The sequence below is a fragment of the Cyanidioschyzon merolae genome, chromosome 14 (assembly GCF_000091205.1).
Source record: "Cyanidioschyzon merolae strain 10D DNA, chromosome 14, complete genome".
NCBI classification, from domain to species: domain Eukaryota; phylum Rhodophyta; class Bangiophyceae; order Cyanidiales; family Cyanidiaceae; genus Cyanidioschyzon; species Cyanidioschyzon merolae.
The window spans coordinates 753,223-771,932 of NC_010140.1; the positions used below are offsets into that span (position 1 = coordinate 753,223).

The 18,710-nt window shown below is 56.9% G+C and overlaps 6 protein-coding genes across 6 annotated transcripts, besides 2 other annotated features; 3 read left to right on the top strand and 3 right to left on the bottom strand.

Moving 5' to 3' along the window:
* Positions 1-91: 91 nt before the first annotated feature.
* Positions 92-1,129, top strand: CYME_CMN307C (hypothetical protein; the record flags this gene model as incomplete). Its single annotated transcript, XM_005537357.1, has 1 exon — positions 92-1,129. One exon carries the CDS (start codon positions 92-94, stop codon positions 1,127-1,129), a length of 1,038 nt encoding a protein of 345 aa, XP_005537414.1.
* Positions 1,130-3,330: 2,201 nt separating this feature from the next.
* CYME_CMN308C (hypothetical protein) lies at positions 3,331-3,522 on the bottom strand (the record flags this gene model as incomplete). The annotated part of the gene is made up of 1 exon (XM_005537358.1): positions 3,331-3,522. One exon carries the CDS (start codon positions 3,520-3,522, stop codon positions 3,331-3,333), a length of 192 nt encoding a protein of 63 aa, XP_005537415.1.
* A 681-nt stretch (positions 3,523-4,203) lies between these two features.
* On the top strand, positions 4,204-6,027 carry CYME_CMN309C (hypothetical protein, conserved; the record flags this gene model as incomplete). The annotated part of the gene is made up of 1 exon (XM_005537359.1): positions 4,204-6,027. The coding sequence occupies one exon, from the start codon at positions 4,204-4,206 to the stop codon at positions 6,025-6,027; it is 1,824 nt and encodes a 607-aa protein (XP_005537416.1).
* Positions 6,028-7,329: 1,302 nt separating this feature from the next.
* Positions 7,330-9,681, top strand: CYME_CMN310C (hypothetical protein; the record flags this gene model as incomplete). The annotated part of the gene is made up of 1 exon (XM_005537360.1): positions 7,330-9,681. One exon carries the CDS (start codon positions 7,330-7,332, stop codon positions 9,679-9,681), a length of 2,352 nt encoding a protein of 783 aa, XP_005537417.1.
* A 679-nt stretch (positions 9,682-10,360) lies between these two features.
* Positions 10,361-11,314, bottom strand: CYME_CMN311C (similar to phosphoglycerate mutase; the record flags this gene model as incomplete). The annotated part of the gene is made up of 1 exon (XM_005537361.1): positions 10,361-11,314. One exon carries the CDS (start codon positions 11,312-11,314, stop codon positions 10,361-10,363), a length of 954 nt encoding a protein of 317 aa, XP_005537418.1.
* A 490-nt stretch (positions 11,315-11,804) lies between these two features.
* Positions 11,805-13,699: a sequence feature (possible transcribed region).
* CYME_CMN313C (similar to histone methyltransferase Set2p) lies at positions 12,291-16,355 on the bottom strand (the record flags this gene model as incomplete). The annotated part of the gene is made up of 1 exon (XM_005537362.1): positions 12,291-16,355. One exon carries the CDS (start codon positions 16,353-16,355, stop codon positions 12,291-12,293), a length of 4,065 nt encoding a protein of 1,354 aa, XP_005537419.1.
* A 2,330-nt stretch (positions 16,356-18,685) lies between these two features.
* Positions 18,686-18,710: part of a sequence feature (repetitive element) that runs on past the window's edge.

Consider the following 18,710-nt stretch of genomic DNA (forward strand, 5'->3'; position numbering starts at 1 on the left):
CACGCTCCCATGGGTGTTGGTATCAGCTGCGCAATCGAGGATCTCTGGTAACTCTACATGCCCTGCGGATCGGAAGGATCGCACGACGTTCATGGACCAGTGCGTCCGGCACGGGCACTGGTGCGCTTCCGCTCAGGGAGACAAACCACGAGCTTTTCGAGTACGTCGCACGGACGCCGCGGGTCGCTGTCTCTCCAGTTCAAGAGAGGAAACCTCAAAGGCTGCGCACTCGGAACCGTTGTTTGATCTGCTGTTCGTCGTGTGCTGGCCAAGGTTGCCTGGAACGAGCACCTTTACTCGAAAGCAGGTTCGTAACTCAAACACTGAAACTAAACCCGCGCCTCCGTCCCCTGCTCCGGAAGTTTTGGAGCCACTGGCGCAACGCTTTCCACTTCATTGTGAAGATTTTGTCAACAGGGAACGGAGGTTGCTCGTGAAAGCGATGTACTCCTGGTTACAAGCGCGCCGACAGCCGCCGCCGCCCCCTTGCGTGCACCCCAGTACACCGTGTTTCGTTGCCGCGTGGCGTCCGCTCGTGGCGGGCCTGACCACTTGTGGCGCACTAGTTCCGATATCACGAGCTAGAACCACAGTGCGATCGCATCCGAACCGACAGCTTCGGTTAGGAGCGGTCCGGTGCGTTCGCTGTGCGAGTGACCAGGCGGATGACTCGTCGGCCCCGCTTGATCCTGCGAAACCGGATATGCAGACGAACCCGCGCTATTTCACGCGTCCCAACCGGGTTTCTACTCGACAGCGGATGTTCGAGCGCAATCAGAACAATGTCTCTCGCCAGCGGAGACGAAGAGCGCTCCAAGCAATACTTTGCGGCCAAGTGATTGCCGAGACCTACGACTACGTTTTTACGGATGGTCGGTATTATTTTCCGCCTGGTTCCGTCAATGATACTTTCCTCATCGAGACCGAGGAGACGCGAATGATGAACCCTATTGGCAGGGCCCGAATGATGGACATTCGAGTGGGCCATGTGCGAATTCGCCGAGCAGCATGGCGCTTCTTCGAGGTGCGACGTAGTGACGGCGGTGTTTGGACCACCCTCCAGAACTATACCGCCTTTTGGAAGAGCGTCCGACTTCGCTTTGCTCCACGGAACAACGCTGGTGATTAGCTGAGTGCACGTCATCGCCCAGGACGAATCGTCTACCGTGCAATCTCGGAAGCAGAGCCGGCGCTAAAAGCGCCAGCGCGCGAACCGTGGACTCGTCACATGCTGGAAACGCGGGAAATTGTGGACCACGCTTGTCTCTATGGTGGAACACGTTGGATACGCGTGCATGATGGGACCATTCGCACATGCTTTCGGCGAGTGCACGGCAGGGCGCGGGTGACGTTCAATGCGATCTGAACGCCACCAACGACAGCATCCAAAGCGCTTCCTTGAGCGAAAACGCCGACACTGACTTGAGCCTCGATCGGATGACGCGTTTGGTGAGGGATGTCGAAGCGCGAGCGAACGAGCGACTTGGACACCGCCGTGGCAACGTATGTTGCCGGTGACTGAACCCCCCAAGCTTGTGGCGAGCAGTACACGCGCTTTCTCCCCGATGAGTGTGATCTGTGAGCCAGATGGGATTTCCGGATCCCTGGTTGTCGAATAGGCATGTCGTGTGCGAGGTGGTACTCGGCGCACGCCACATGCGCTTCGACAGCAGCCTGCCTCAGACAGAGATGCTTCGCGCAATGCTTGACTTCACCCATGCAAGAGTACGAGTAGGGAGTTCATGGAATACGGGCGTATAGTCTAAAATTTAAATCTCTTCGAGCAGTCATCAACATCAACCTTTTGAGGGTTTTTCGCAGTGGCTGCTTCCTCTTCATCATTCTCATTTGTGGCTTTACGTACACCGGACTCTGCTTTCCCACTGGCGCCGTCATTCGCTTTCGCGGGATGTTGATGGTTGCGTTGCATTCCCGATACCGCCGATTCCGGCTGTTGTCGACGCCTCTGATACGTAGACGGAAGTTGCGATCTACACTTCGCTTTCCATGTCGATCTTCTTTGGATACAGCCTTAGTGGGCCCTCCGCAGTGATGACACCTGGGTGTTGTCAACTGTTGCTGTAGGTGCATTGCATATCGCCCTCCGAGTGCTACCCTGTGGCGCTTGAAAGCTTGTTTGACCACTCAGTACATATCCTTGACGGGTACAGATGAGCCCATACAAATGACCTCCTTCGTTTCAGCGCCCGCTGCCGTACCCCTCGATCACGGACCTGTTCTGGGCGATCCCCTGGTCAAGTACTCTGCCGGCAGCATGCCCATGCGTATGCTGCTCCATTCGATACGGGATGTGTCATACGCGATATTGTCCATAGTGAAACAAGTACCGGGAGGAGAATCTAGTCCTGGGAGGATTTCGAGAAATTTCGATCAGTTCGCGCTCCTTTCATGCCACTCGGTGGCATACAGTTCACTGGACGCGATCGCTGCGATGACTAGAGTCCGAGTCCAAGACCCGCTTTCATGCATACAGAAGTGACGCGAGCCGCTGCGAGCGCACCCATGACAGGTACCATGGTGCTGTGGAGTGCCGTTTCGTTCATAGTTACGAAGAGAGAGAATGATTTGTCTTCCGAACGGCTTCGATTGTTTGACATGACAAGTTCAGTGAACGTTTGGCATGAGCATCCAAAGCGGCCATCAACGTAAGACGTTGAGTCTCTTTAATCGTCAATCCGGCCGATCGAAACGGTGCGCCAACGAGCTGCGTTTTAACGGAGAGATCGTGGATTTGAAGCATGCTTGCGCTATGCGTACGCCAAACATAAGGAAATGAGAAGCATGCAGGCTTACGCGAATGAATTGGATAATGGTATTCGCTATTTCACGGGAGCTTGTTGGTCGGCATCGCGAAGCGTCATGATTCCGGTATCGTGACCACGTCCAGTGACAAGGCGTCGTTGGGGTCATTGCGGTACGATGGCCAAGCATCCTAAACCTGCTTACGTAACCTTTAGCCTTTATTGCTGTACTTCGAATCTAGATACTGTACAGCTAGAAAAACTCAAAAAAAGACCACAGGCTGGAACAGATCGTCCACTCTAGTCCTCAGTTTCATCTGACACGGGTAGAGTGAAAATCCCATATTCACGTTCGTGCTCACGTCCTAGTCGTCTGGCTGCCGCCAGCTCCGACGCAATCCAAGAGTTGACCTCACAAACCTTGCAGAGAAACCGCGTAAGGATCGCGGGCAGAGGAGGACGACCGCTCCCCTGCTGTCGCACGCCGTCGCGGCGTGCTCGCGCCTCGCGTCTCGTCTGTAAGCGTACTCGTTCTTACAGTGACCGACTCCGTCGAGCATCTGCCAGTTTAAGAGTCCGCGGAGCCACTAGTTTGCGGCCTGGAAAACACGGTCTCCGAGTCTGGCGTGCCTGCTCGAGGTCGCGGCCCCATGTTGCGGGCAAAGTTCGCGAGAAGGAAGACGGCGCCTCCGATCCCAAAGGCTGCAAGGGAGCCGCTCGTCAAGTAGAACAGCCCATCCACTATCCTGTGTGTACTCATTTTCCAAAGTATGTGAAGTTTTCCGTTGGTATTTGCAAAGTTCTGGGCAGCAGCAGCAGCAGCAGCAGCAGCAGAATCACGTGCTCACATCCCGATGACCACAAGGAATCGGTCGGCAGTGCTTCCGTCGATGTATCCGGACTCTGCTGACCAGTGATGCGCCGCTTTGGATCGTACCGAATGCATGAGACTGCTTTATGCAAATTCTACGCAAAAGATTCATGATTGTACAGATTAGTAGTGGTGCGCCTCTGCGTTCGGCGAAGGTGCTAGTCACGTCGATGGTGTCATGGTGCAGCAATGGTGCGATCTTTGATCCTATCCATCTCTATATGATAGTATTCAATGATATTCAAAATGGACCTTCGATCCATTCTACCGTCGCGTTTCCGCGGCGCCTCGTCCATGGGCTTCAACGATGCCGCGCCTGCCTCGGCGATTCGCTCGTACGAGACATCTCCGCGAACCCGGTACTTTCTCTATTGAGCTGTGTGTGCCAGACTAGTTCTTAGTGCACTCTTTTTTGCTGTGTATTCATTGTCGTCGGAACCAAGATCAGGAATGACCGTGCTGGCTTTCCGAAATTGCTTACCACGCACGCCCTGAGTGCTCGCCCGCGTGGAACAAGCTCGATTTTTTCTGGGGCAAGGCACTCGTGAGGCCGCTGTTCAGTTGCTTGAGATGAAGCGCTCCAAGCGACAGGGCAACGGCGCGACGAGCACACAGCACGAAAAGAAACGGTCCACGCACGCTAAGGGCTCGTCGGACGCAGGCCAGGTGTCAGTCCCGTGCACACTGCTGGACCAGTCAGATCGTCTGATCAGCTTGCGCGAGAAATACACCAGCGCAGAACCTTTTTCACATATCCAGCTGCGCGAAGTTTTTGATGAGGTTTTTCTTAATGCAGTGCGTAACGAGATCATTAGCAACTGTACCGGATCTTTGAAAGAAACCGATATTTACAAAGTCTATCAAACGGGAGAGCTCCGTAATCTCGACGCCCTCAGCACTGAAGAGCAGCGACGTCTGCGCAACCTGCGGGTCCTCCGGGATATACTCTATTCAGAGCGCTTCCGAAAATTTTTGATGGCGCTTACCGGTTGCTGTGATGAGTCGTGTGGCGAATGCCTCGACGGGGATCTCATCGATTGCTCGATCAACGTGTACACGAGAGGATGCCATCTGCTCTGCCACGACGACGCCATCGGGACGCGACGTCTGAGCTATATCCTGTATTTGACGGAACCGGAGCATACATGGACGCAGGAAGATGGCGGATCCCTGCAGTTGTTTCGGCTTCGAGATGGGAAACCGGTTCAGGGCGCGATACCAGAGCCGGAGAACTACTCGCACACTTCGCTGTTGCCGGAGTGGAACACGCTAGCAGTTTTCCAGGTATTACCGGGGCGCAGTTTTCACGCGGTAGAGGAGGTGCGCACGGACGAGATGCCACGCCTAAGCATCAGTGGTTGGTACCATGTCCGCGCGCCCGACGATAAGACTCCAGTGGACCCGGCGGCATCGTTGAGGCAGCTGCAGACGGGCGCCCATAGACCGTTTTTGCCGCTGTCGGCCGAGTTGTCAGCGTCTTGTGCTGTGCTATCTCAGGGGTCAGATCGCGCCCGGACGCTGCTAGATGCGGCGCTCTCCACTGCTGAACTGGAGTATTTGCGCACCTACATACAGCCAGTGTATTTTGAGGACGCCCACGTGCGAGCTATTCGGAAACGATTTCGCCGCGAAAGCAGCGTTCAACTGCATGATTTTCTGAAAATTAGCGGAGAGGCCTCGGCGCTGGTGGCAGCTTTGCATGAGACCGATAGCGACGCTCGAGTCAGATGGCAACGACTTGCAGCTGGCGGCGAAAGCAGTGACGATCCGTCTGGGTGGCGAACCGTTGGCCCGCCACACCGCCAGCGATATCTGGAGTATCAGGGATATCTGGATTCTGGGCCGCCTGTTTCGATTCTAGAGGGAACCCTGAATTGTTTCCAGGCACTCTTTGCATCTCGAAGCATGGCTCGCTTCCTCATGGTCCTGACTGGCTTGGATGCCTCATACGGGCGTATTCGGGGGTATCGTTGCAACATCCGCCGATTCCGACCGGGACTCGACTACACACTAGCAACCTATGAGACGCTGGTGCCGCGGACAGAGCCCTGCCTTCTTGACGCAACGCTCTGCTTCGTCGACGACCGAGAGCAGGACAGTGCGGAAGCTTGGCGGAGCGGCGAGTGTGGCGGCTATGAATGCTACATGGATAGTGGCGACGGAGACGGTGACCCCAGCGTTTATCGAGATGTCGACGATGCAGATGACGCTAACGGGAACGCGAACCAACTGCTGAATCTACCACCGGTATCGAATGCCTTGAGCCTAGTCCTTCGGGATCACGACGTTTTGCGATTCGTCAAATACGTCACTGCCGCTGCTCCGAGCAGCCGCCTCGATCTCGCATTTGAGTATGCATTAGCGGAAGAGCACAATGGCAAGGCGTCCCAGTAACACTGGTGACCGTCTCTTGTTGTAAAGGTCGACGCAAAGGCCCCGGAATGCGATGGTACACAGCTCGTGCATAGATTCTCTGTTTGATAGATCGGTTACACGGACCAAATATCCCAGGTTGAGGCTGAATATTGGCTTTCGGGAGAGCGTCCATCATGGTGCTAAATCCTACCTCCAAGTTCCATCACTCCTGCTTCCTCTCGTACGTACGAGTCATTTTATACGCTCCATCGTGCACCAAGTGCCTGCCTTGCTGCACCCGCCGTAGCGTCTATACCGCTGCAGCGGATCCAGCACAGAGACAGAACGGCTTGGTCGTACCACAAGGTTGTCGGCTCGTAGTGTCGTTTATCCGACACGGGATCACAGGACATCATCATGCAGGGAGCCTGCAAGCTGTGCATATGGATGTACCGCCTGCTGTAGCGCGAACCGATATACTAGGCGTCCACAGCGACCAGGGCGGCGACACGCAGACGCAGCATACCTGGCCCTAGTCCCAGCATAAGCAGCGTTTCAGACGAGTTGCTCAGATCTCACGACAGCACTAGACGCTTGGCGCGAACACGAACCACGAGCCCGGTATTCTCGTCCGGCTTACGGGACCTTCCGTCTCTGAGATAATCTTTCGACAATACAGAGACCTTTTCCCCCTTTTAACGCGTACCGTACGCCTGGAATGAAATTTTTATCGATTGACGAGTTCGTGATTCGTTTCTGTGCTTGCCCGTCTCGTGCGTAGGTGCGTCGCGCACGCATCGGTCAAGAATCTCGATGGCAACGCTGCGAGATCGCGGCAACAGGCACGCCGTTCCAGCCACGTGGCGCTCTGTCCAGCGACGGAGGCACGTGCTGTCCGCGATCGCCGCATCCCCGGCAGATACGCGGACACGCCGCCCGCGTCCATCGTCAAATCGACGTCGAAGAAAAGCGCCCTGGACGCACGCACGAGGGGTTCTCGGATGCCGCGTATCACCCGGCCGGTGGCGCGATGCGTGACGTCGCCTCCGTCGAGCACCGGAAATTGCAACCTGCCTGCCTGCCTGCCTGCCTGCCTGCCTGGCGCTGAGCATCCGATCTCGCCGGTGCAACGCGTCTCTTCGGGGGAGGCGTTTCGTTTGCAGGCTACACTCGTGCTTGTATCTTCTGGATGCTCAGTAGATCAAACGTTGAGCTTCTACCCGAGTCAGTGTTCTAAATCAGCTAACGAGATTTTTCCGTTGGGATAGGTGCTTGCGGTTGGCGGTCACGTTTTCTTATTTCTGTTGGATATCGTGTCGAAGATTGCGGCTTTGGGTTCCGATGAGACGTTTCCCAGGGTCTGCGGGGTTATTTTTAGCGTGGAATGACTTTGACTCCTCGTTTGGTTCAGGGAACGATGCGGCTTGCGAAAGCGGCTCGGCGGAGGCGCTGCTCCCTCCGCCGGGGCCACCGCTTCGGTTGTCGGGGCTGCTTGCAGGTACCGGCACCGGTGACCCAGTCATCCAAAAGCGGCGACTGGGGGAGCGGCGGCCGCCCAAGCCCGGCGGAAGCAGCGAGCGGAGAAGCTACGGGGCGGTCGTGGATCCGCAGTGGGCCATCGCTGCGTGCTCACATTCGCACACTGCGGAAACTGCGAGCTGTAGCACGACGTATCCGCTACACGACGGGCGCTATGTGCCCTCATCGGGTGCTGGCCTGCGAGGATCAACGATGCCAACAACGAAGGATAGATCCAATTGTTTGCATGCGATGCGGCAGTCGCGCTCCACCGATTCGATGGAGCGCGCTTTTGTTGGATTCCATTCCGACAGACGGCAAGATGACCTGGCTCCCGTGGACGAAGCAGTCCTATCTCAAGCTTCAACCGAGAGACTTGAAGGCATCGCTGGGAAACGGAACTCGAATATGCCCGATCTCTCGCTCTGTTCGCACTCTGAAACGGCACCCGGCATCGACGCGGCGCCCGGGTACATCAGCACCGACGAGATACCAGAGCGCCATGGCCCTGTACTGCATCGTTGCATTTGGGTTGAAGCGGTCCTCCACGGAGACTGCCCTGCGGAGATTGCACAACACTCAATGCTGGAGATTCGGGCGAAAAACGGTACCCAGTGGCAGAGCATCTGTCCTGATCTTGATCACGACCTCGAAGGCAGCCCAGCACATGAATGGCACACGACGCTGGCCCCAGATCGGAATACGCACCTGCGGCATACCGCCTCGCAACCAGTTCACCAAGATGCTCCGGATGCGTCATTTGCCAGGGTGACGATTTTCGGCAGCGACGCACCAGCATCGCCACCGCTGAGACAGACGGCGGCGGTGGCGCTGACCGCACGACACAGTCGCCCAAAGCAGCCTCGCGCTGCAGAGAGCCGGCTCCACGTACTCCGTATACCCTGCGGATGCCGCCTGGCATCAAACGGCGTCTGCGAACTGGAGATCTACCTGCATATGCGCATCAAGGTGGCATCAGAGACGCGTTTCGGCTGCACGCTGTTCGCTTTCGATCAACAACGGACGCCCCTGGCAAGCCCTCACTTTGTGTATGTCACCATTTCTGGGGGAAACGTTACAGACCGGAACAACCCAATCGGTCGTCTGCAGGTAACCTGTGAGCGCGCCAGCAACTGGAGCAGAGAGCGGATGCGTGGAATCCCCGAAGCATCCTGGCAGCGCGCAACCTGGTTGCTTCCGACATCACTTCACGATCCAGTCACCGCGGGGCTCTCGCAGGCGCCCAATGAAACGGAGCTCGCCGCACCGCTCGACATGTTCGATGTCTTCTGGAGACCTGCGGCGAACTGCGCTCTCGCAGGGTCTCCATCTCGAGCCTCTTCGCAGCCTTGCCCGAGGAGCGTCAAACACGCTCCCGATGCTCCGGTACACCCGCGCAGGGCATCCGGTGTGAACGCTGCCGCTCTCGGTATCGAGAGCGATGCTCCATTCCAGAGTTGCTGTGCGCTGGAGGGCGCCAGCGCCCGCGCAGCAGCCTCTCGAGTGAGTCCAGTTACAGACGCCTGGTCCAGCGTTGAACAAGCAGAAACGTATGCACTGTGGTCTTTTTCGCTGGACTCTTTCGAGCCAGTTGCCGCTGTGGAACCGAGGTCTTCGCTAGCGACAGAGCAGCTTGTCGCTGAACGTGAATGCTGCCCCCTGGAAAAGCCAGATTTCCCGGGCGTAGGGGTTGCATGCAAGCCACCATCAGCCACTAGTCCGCACTCGTCGGCGAGCGGAACGCCCGGACACGCTTCCAGCGATTCACATGGCATTGATTCGCAGCCTGCAGTGGACCCGGACACAGCGCAGGCTTTTGCCCGGGTTCGTGAACGAATTCGTGGCAAATCGAAACGTTTCACGCTCTACGCAATCACGCTCTCCGACTTGCGCTCTTTCTTTCATTTGCCCCGTGACGTGGTGGCTAGGCATCTTGGAATCTGCGTGACGCTCCTCAAAAAGATTGCTCGTCGCAACGGTATTGCACACTGGCCGTATCGTCGCCTCAAAACGCTTCGGAGCAAAATCGCGGCGCTTGAGGTTGAGCTTCAGCTCCCAAGTGTTGTTGATCGAAACGGTCGCGCACTTTGCCGTCAACTCCAGCAGCTGCGCCAGCGAATGCAGCAGATTCAGGGTAATGGTGCGGTCTCCGATGACGCGCTACCAGCATCCTAGACACGCGAGATAGCGTATGAGGCAGCGCAGCAGAGGCGGCAGCTCCTTGACAGCGATGCTCTCAACTATTGATAAGGAGGCAGCATGTGCCATTCGCAGAACTCGTTATCTTTGGTAGCGTACGAACAAGTCGCTCTGATTCCTGTTCGACTCGCTTTACGCGAAGGTGCACATTCTTGTGCATAGATCGGCAACGGAAGCGATGGTACGCTGGGACCTGGAAATAGGCACCAGCGGACGGGGAGCAGGACTAGTGCAGCTTCCAAGGAGCACCCGCCGCCGCTGGCGAGTTTCCTGGTACCGCAATAGCAGCGGCCGCTGCTTCGCTCGCGGATTCTCGCGGGTTACTGCCAGCCACAGCCGTTCAACGCTGCTCGACAAGCGCTTTGGCGTTGTGGTCAGTCCGAAGCAGACGATGCCCAGATTGTAACTGCATAGCGCCAAAATAATGCCAACGCGATACCACAACGCTCGGCGGTATCGCTATCATCTGGAACCTGGCCAGCGTGCGTTGCAGCAAAGTAAAGGTCTCGGCATCGAGCGGCACTGGACGGCTCATTTCCGAACAAGTATCGCTTGCCAGGGGAGCACGCTTTCCGTAAGTATTGCCTGGGTAGCTTCGCGTACTAGCGTCCAGTGCCGGTACGTATCATTTCCTAGCAAGCCTGATCGCGCTCTCCTAAACCTGAGCGGCAGCCATTCGCTCGCATTCCTCCAGATACTGAGCAAGTGACCAATCCACATCGACTGGTTCAATGTTATGATACCAGACCGCACCAGAAGCTTGAGATTGCGTTCCTGCGGAAATCCGGAAACAGCTCCGACCGCCTGGGTACCATACAAACCTTTGCGCTTGTATTCCTGGGACATTTTTCGCGAGATACTCCTGCAACGCGGCTACTGGACCATACACCTGGAGCTGACCTCTCTCACCACGCTCCACGTGCAGTGTCTGCACCGACTCGCAATAGAGTTCCAGGTCGCGATCATCGGGAACGTGTGCGCTTCTCGCGGGTCCGTTCACGAGGTGTACACGCCTCTGCTGATCTAAGAGCGTGCAACCTGCGTTCGAGATCTTCCATATGCGATGGTACGAACGTGGCTGGCCAATAGCAGTGTTCAACAAAGCGCGAATACTCTGTTGATGCGCGATCACGACCCAGTGGTTTGCGGGCGACACTGCGGATACGCTTGCCGAGTCTCGAGTTTCCCAGAACTTTTGGGCCCTTGCATAGAGCTCCGCAAAATGTGGACAGTTCTCGGGCTCCTTGCGATGAATACGATACGCTTCAGCGTATTTGTCGTCAATGTCGCCCCGCTGTTGACCCTGCCAGGGCACGGAAACCTCCCAGAGCAGTTCGGTGTCCCAACGTACCCAGTTCCTCCGTTTCGCTGCAAACGTGTCGAAGTACTTGGCAGTTTCCTGTGCTCGACTGAGCGTTGACACCGCCAGGGTGTGAATTCTCTCCGCAGCACTCGCGGTAACCCACTTGGCCGTCTGTGCCGCCTGCTCGTGCCCAGTGCTCGTCAGGCGTGGTTCGTTGCTCTGACCCTGGGCCCGACCACTTCGGTTCCAGTCAGTTTCACCGTGTCGAATGAGAAGTGTTGCACCGGATAGCACAAGAATGAACATGAAGCACTGGCAAGGAACGCTCCGAGTCCACGCGTGTATCGCGGTAATCGCAGCTCGCTCGCCCACGAGCATATGGTCGCTTCAGCGATGGTCGAGCGGTAGCAGCTGAAGCCTGCGTTGCATCCTGCACCTGTAGTGTCGAACGAACGAACGAACGATTATTCGATAGTTTAAATATGGATCCGGTGTTGTGGAATCTCACGGTATGTCTTGAGCAGCTGGCTTGTCTGGTGTGTATCTCGGACGGGCGTACGCGACTATACTCTATGGGGAATACAAACGTTTCACGGTAAGCTGAGGTCATTTGCCAGCTCACCGGAGACGTTCGCGCACCTTCGCATGCGCTTGTTTTACCTTCTGATCTTATACGATAAAAACGAGGACTGCAGAGGGTATCTCTAAACGGGGCCTCGTTCAGAGCGCTCCGCAACGCCCTGGGGTGCAAGGGAGCGCCCATGAAGGAATCGTCTCAAAGCTGCATCGACGCTCCACTGCCGTATCTCCTGAGCAGAGCGCTCTCCCAGAGAGAGATACTCAGTATACGCAAATGGGTCTGTCTGAATTCTCAGAGCACAACTTGGACGTGCCGTTCCTCTACCGCGTTCAACAAAGCTCGTAAGCCGTGTGCGCACTTGCCACTCTGAGGTGTCGGCGAACATTCGCATCCGTCGCTCACCCGGCAGTCAATCGCCTGTGTGCCTAGGCCGTCTTGGGTCCTGCAAGCCAACAGGCACAGTGGCGTCGCGTCTCACGGCACTGGGACACTGAACGCGCTCAAGCGGGCCCGTCGAGGATCACAGCACACACATACACACACACACCGCTACCGCAACGGGGTTGTGTTGACGCTCGCCTGCTCTCGACGGAAGCGTCTGCACACACAGAGAACGCCTTCACGACCTTCCTGAATACGGTCGCTTTACAGAACGCAAGCAGGCGGGGCACACGTTTCCCAGCGCTTGACCAGCGCCCAGTATCAACGATGCTCCTGTCCACAGCTTGCGTCGCTCGCGTAGCCGTCGAGAACACCTCGATACGTGCTCGTTTCAAAACGGAACATGCCATAAGCGGAGCCCTGTTGTTGTAGCGTTTGCAGAGATGTCTCCAGCGGCACCGAACTCGCGTGAACCGCTGAACGTGCCCACTGTGCGCTGGGGTCGTGCTGTACCGGCCTTCCCGCGGCGTCTTTCGGATGTATGGTCGAGCACATGTTTCGTCCCTGAAACATTTGACCTGCAGCTTGCTTCTGCTCAGTGATTCCGTTCGATGCAATGCGACCGATCGACGGCAGACGAGGAATACCTGCTTTCGAAGCAGGGCAGTCTCGCCGCTTATGGCCGATTTTGCCGCAAGCAAAACAAGTGATCCTCGCGGAACGATGTGATACACCGGCAACGACTCCCTCCGGAGCGCTTTTTTCGATGATACTGGTGCCCGCGGGCGCAGCCGCTTGTTCTGTCGCAGACTCGCGACCCGAGTGCTTATCAGCACCGTTCCTGTCGGGAAGCGCGGCATGCTGTTGCATTGCTGCACGTTCTTCCGACGACGACGACGACGACGCGACGTTTCCCTCGGAGCGCTGCGTCCTTTTCGCGTCCGTGGTGTCGTCCTGGGGAAACGCTCGTTTCCGCCGCGGAATATACGGCACAGCGGATACATCCACCAGCATAGCGGATGTCACCGATGCAGAAGCCGGCACCTGCTGACCCCCTGCTGCTGGTGTCTCGCGATTCATGTCGTCGTCGCCGTCGTCCCAGGCGGTGAGGAGAAGCTTGGCGGCGGCGTCGACGGCCGCCCCGGTATCCTCTTCCGCTGAAACTGATCGTCGACGAGGCCCTAGGGCTTTTCTGATCCCCGCAATCTGCTCGGTAATGTGTTGCAACGAGGCAGCACGGCGATGCTCAACCGCCTCCATCGCCTGTTGTTCGTCGAGCGCGCTGGCGAAGGGTCCCCCGCTGATCCAACCGCTGCACGAGGCTGCTTGACAGAGGCATCGAATCGGAACAGAAGCGTCGCTCTCATTAAGATCCAGGTCGCGACGCGGTGATACCCGCTGCAACAGCGACGTCTCCTCGGCGGCAGCAGCAGCAGCAGCGCGTCTCTCCATTCGGTAGTCGAAGGTGAGCTCCTCGCCAGCCGCGATATCACGACTGGCAAAGATACCGACGCGAACTTTGCCAAGCACGAGCCATTTCTGCGTGTGGCAGTTCGGCTCGCACGAGTGGTTCAGAAACCGACCCCAGGTTCCTTTGCGACTTGCATCGAGAAACGTGCTCTGGTCAAGCGTCATGAAATAGACATGTCGTTCGAGGGCGTGATCGCGCTTCCGGCGAGCAAGTTCCGTCGGGCCAATCACTTCACCCATGTACTCCACGATAAAGTCACCTTTCTTGAGCGGCGCTCGGCTGCGGATACCACAACCACGGCCGTTTGGACTGAAGAAGAGCTCCACGGGAGCATAGGCTTGTCGCTGGAATCGCATGTTGCCACATTGCGGATCCGTACTGCTCCGCGACCGAGCAACTGGGCATGTCGCCGGATTGCATTCCACGCACACAGTGCTGTTCAGGCAGACTCCGGGTACGCATGCTCCAATGCACTGACACACATCGGCATGTGCTGGTGCAACGGACGGTGGAACCAGATACTCGTTCGCCGTTAAATGGATAAACGGTGACGGTTTCCCGTCATCCGTATCCAGCATCCGCTGCTTCCTGTCCTCGAGAATGGCCAGTCGGTAGGAGAGCAGCGTATACCAGCTACGCTCGCCAAAGTCTCCAGCGGACAAACGGGACCAGTCCCAGTCTGGCAGTCGGAGACAAGTGGAAGGCTCAGCGGCGTCAGGTGCTGTCGACGGCCTTTCCTGCGACACGTCTACTGCTTCTACACTGGTGTGGAGAGGGTGCAAGCCCGCTGCAACCGACGCCTCCCGTCGCCGATTCTCCAATCCGTGGAGGAGCACCATGTAGGCAGCGCGATCGTCGGTATTGGTCAGGCGTCCAGCGACAAGCGGCAGTCGCCGGAGAACCGCCAGTAGTCGATCGAGTCCGCGGCGACTGGAGAAGCCCAAGGCATTGCAGACTCGTTGCAGAAACAGCTCGGACGATTCGCGCAAACAGGCTACGTGGCAGCTGGCCAGAAAGCGCATCACCGCTGGGAAGAAGGCATCTCGAACGACGCGCATCGTCTGTTGTGCAAGGGCGTCTTCGGTGAGAGTCTCGTCGCTGGACGAATCCTCGATGTCGTCTTCGCGCAGGCCCTCTGTCAGCAGTTCCCAGAGACGCCTCAGCAGGTCTGCCCAGGTCGATACTGCACTCGCTTCGCTGAGCGCTCGAAGCAGGAGCTTGGAATCCGCACAACACAGACGGGTGAAGGTCTCCAAAAGTTGATGCCTGAGGGTGCTTGCGCCGTAGCGCTCCAGCTGCCGGGCCGAACTGGTGCCCCAGGCCTCCTTGCAGATCTTCTGGCAGTGCAGAAGCAGCGTGTACCCGCTGTTGGGCAACCAACACAGCTCCTGGGCAGCTACAAGATCAGGCCAGATGCGCACCATCGCCCAGAGCGCCGGATCGACCTCATCAGTCTCACCTCGGAGTCGTTCTTGATCGCTGCGGCTCAGCGAGTCAAGTAATCTCTCCACTGAGTAGAGACGGAAGAAGTGTTGCGCAATCCGCAGATCCGAGACCACAACCGAAAGCGCCGCCAGGTCGGAGTCGGTCATGAGCATCCAGCCACCCAGCAATAGCCGCAGATGCTCGTCGAGTTCCTCCGCGAGTCGCTCTCCCATGACGCTTTTCGGACTCGTGGAGGACTCCTGCTGGAGCAGGTCAACCCAATCGAGTACGGTCACGAGATGCTTTTGCATGAACGCAGGCGACGGGAGGAGCGCCTCCAGAACGCCACGAGCCAGGGAAGCGTTCCGCTCTTGCCCAGAGGTCGCAGGTGGAAGCGCTCGTTGCTCCTTCGCCAGGTCACGGATTGCAGTATCGAGAAGATTTGATGCAGTAATGAACAAATTCAAAGCGATGAAAGAGGGATCGCCCAGGGTCTGCGGTACTTTCAGATGCTCCGCAGCGCCACTGGATGCATCGGTTACCAGCCTCGACGATTTCTCTGGGCTCGTCATCCGTTCCTCTTGCGGTGCGCGTGCGGCTTTTCGGGCAGCACCAACCAAGTCATGCAAGCGCTCGCAGATGTATGCCTGCAGCGTCGGAAGCAGTTCGCCGCGCCTCTGCAGGCAGGCAAGCAAGTGCTTTGTCTCTGGGTGCTCGCCATCACAGAGAAAAGTGACTGTCGAGAGCAGCTCTGCGAATACAGCTTCTGGCAATGCGGGCTGTTGCACAGTTACCCCAGCGGACGGCAATGATATCGCGTTGAGGCGCTGTGAGCGCTGCGCCCGACACTCGTGGACAATGAGTTCCAGCAAGTCAACGCGGTCGAGACACGGTGATACTTGAAAGCAGACCGCATCTGTTGTCAAGTCGATCTTCAGCAGTGAGGCATAGAGCGTGAAGTCATTGAGCGCGAACAACTCCACTAGTTTTTTTGCAGCTTCTTGCCAGTCCGAGCGCTGCAGCAGCACCTCGTCGAGGCTTTGGGTATTCGGTGCGAGCACGGGGACGCTTTCAGCGTTAGGGCCAGGAGAGCGCCTCTGGGACAAAAGTTCAGCTGCAAAACAAGGACGTGTCGGTTGCTGTGGCGAACTCGACACCGAGCCCGTACACTCTGGAGCGTGACCATTGGTTACCGAAACCGTGCCGTTTTTGCACCCTAGGGTTTCAGTCTTTTTCCGTTCGTCCGCGATAGCTGTGGGAAACTCCTGGGAACCACAGCGCAAGTGAACGTTACGAAGCGGATAACTTGCTTCTTTCCCAAAAAGCCGCAGCTTAATCCAGATCTCACCGTCACGTTCTCGAATGGATTGGACGGTGCCGCTCTCCCAGAGTCCTTCTGCGGTGCGTACCTCGACGCAGCGACCTCGCTTCAGCCAAACTGGAAGCGCTACGGCAGCGTCAGTCGGGGTTGACGTTTTGCGCCCCAGCATCAGGTGGGCCCGCGAGCATGAAGCAACCCACGAATACGTATACACAAACCGCTACTCTGGAGAGCGTCTCGTTAATCAGGACGCTGCAAAGGCACCCCAGGGATCTGCCGAGTCGATGTTCGAAAAGCCAAGGATAGAGTGGATTCCTGCGAGGCCGACGTACGCCTCAGCGTGTCGGGGCGTGGCGGAGCATAGCCACGTTTGGCGCCACTACCATGGAATGAAGCCAAAATCCAGCTCCTCCATGTGTCTCAGATTCGAGGAGATCATTGAACTGTTCGTTCTGTTTCCGATTTTGTATTTTTCAGCTCTTGTTTTAGTTGTACAGCCTTGACATTCAAAGCGTGGCGATGAGAGGTTAGGGATGCATACGTCGTTCTAGGATTCGTGGTTGAATTTGTTTTTCGGAATGGCACAGATGACCCTCGATCACTGGAATCGGTTACGTCATGCGAATCGTGGTGATTCGCGGAAGCTCGCAAAGAATGGTTCGTAAAATGAGCGACAAAATTAATGGATTCATCAATACGGGCCTCTATGAGTCTTTTCTTCTTACGTGTAGCATGTTCAAATCACGCATTCTTCAAGTTTTTTACGGTCTTCCTGGTCCACGGCAACTCGCGGGTGCAGCTGCTCGCGCGTCGCTCCGGATTACCGCGGATCAAATCGTACAGTCTTGCATTGACGACCGCTGTTCAAGCCTATCCCGAAAGTTGATGGAACTTGGCAGGTCGAATAATCGATGCTGTCGAAAAACAAATTCTCCAGTCTTTCTGAATACCCACGAAACTGCATTCCATAGCAGTAGGATACCAGTCGCGGGATCTGCTCGCAGCGGCTTCTGTCACTTCTCTTTGCACGGTAAAGCGCCCTGGACTCGCGCTTGCGTCATCGGGGCGATCGCTTCTGGCGGAGAATGCGTCAGCGCTTTGCGTGAAGGCAGCGCTGTCGGATCGGAGTTTCTCGACTTGATTTCCATCCCGGATTTTCGTCCCGTTCATTGTTTCATCATGAACAACATCGCGTTCCGACAATCCTCCATGGAATGGAACAGCGTGCGCTTGCGTGCGCAGCTGACGGAAGACTCTCCGAGGATATCTCGCAGATAGAGCTTGTGATCCTGGGGTACAGCACCGAGCGCGGAAACGGAGTAAAGCATGTAGGGAAACCTTCTCTACCCGTCCAGGGCACGTACCGTGCAGTGAAACATGCGCTCATGTGCCAGAGAACGGCCGTTGGTAGAGAAAGTATTGCGGATACATTTGGGCACTTGACCTCCACCGAGTGTCACTGCTGCGCAGGACACACCGAGGGTACCATGCAAAGAAGAAGGCGATGGGAAAAGGATCGCAGATCTCAGCTTCCGTCCGCGCAAGCGATGCATTCCTACCAACCGAACGTGGCGAAACTGGGGCTTGATCGCTGCGATCAAGCCTCAGTTTCTGCTGCTCTGCAAGGATGAAAAAATAGCTTGAACGTTGCGGTCGTCTACAAAGTGCCAAGTTGCTTCCTGCAGGCACAGCATCTAAAACTTTGCATAGAGTACTGACCAGCGCGCTGAACCCGGCAAATGTTCCTGCAGCAGCGCTCCGCGCGGAATCGATACACAGCCGCACGCCATTCGCCTGCTACTGCGCCTAACCTTCGACCAGAGCAGTGTGTCTATTGTTCGCATGCGAATCACTGCTCGCAGACGGAGAACCTGGTGCAGCATCCCGACTGGAATCGACGGTCGGACTGCGCGGTGCTGAACCTGCGGGTACAATTTTGTCCGTACATACAGTCCATGGACAAAGCGCGTGTCGTGGAGCGTGCGAGCGCCTTGACGCCGTCGCGCGCTGGCGAATCAACGTATCCGTTCGTAGGGCTCGGTTGGCCCAGTTCGAGAGTGTTCACTACACGAGGCGAATCGCAGTCTCGGACCAGTCGCTGCGTTCGCCAACGCTCGGCCTGGGAATCCGCAGCGACACTGCGACGCCATGCTGTCGCTGGAACGGAGGATCGTGTGGGCGGACCACTATCCCCGAATCAATGCTTGGATAACGGTAAAGAGGACTGGGAGGATTTGGTGCGCCATGTAGGCTTGCTTCCCGGATGCCGATAACCATCACATCATTGGGGATCAGAGGTTAGATTCCAAAATCCTACACCATTAGGAATCACACTCGCGGTCCTGAGCACTTGGTAACCATCCGACACTCGGGGATTCCTCGTTAGATTCAACAATGCTCTACCATGACGTCTTCCTATTGCTGGGTTCCGCCTGCGTTCGCCCGGGCGCCTCGCCGTGCTCCAGATGATCGATCATGGCGGAGCGTGCCAGCTGGAATCATCGCGAGGTATCGTGCCAGGCCC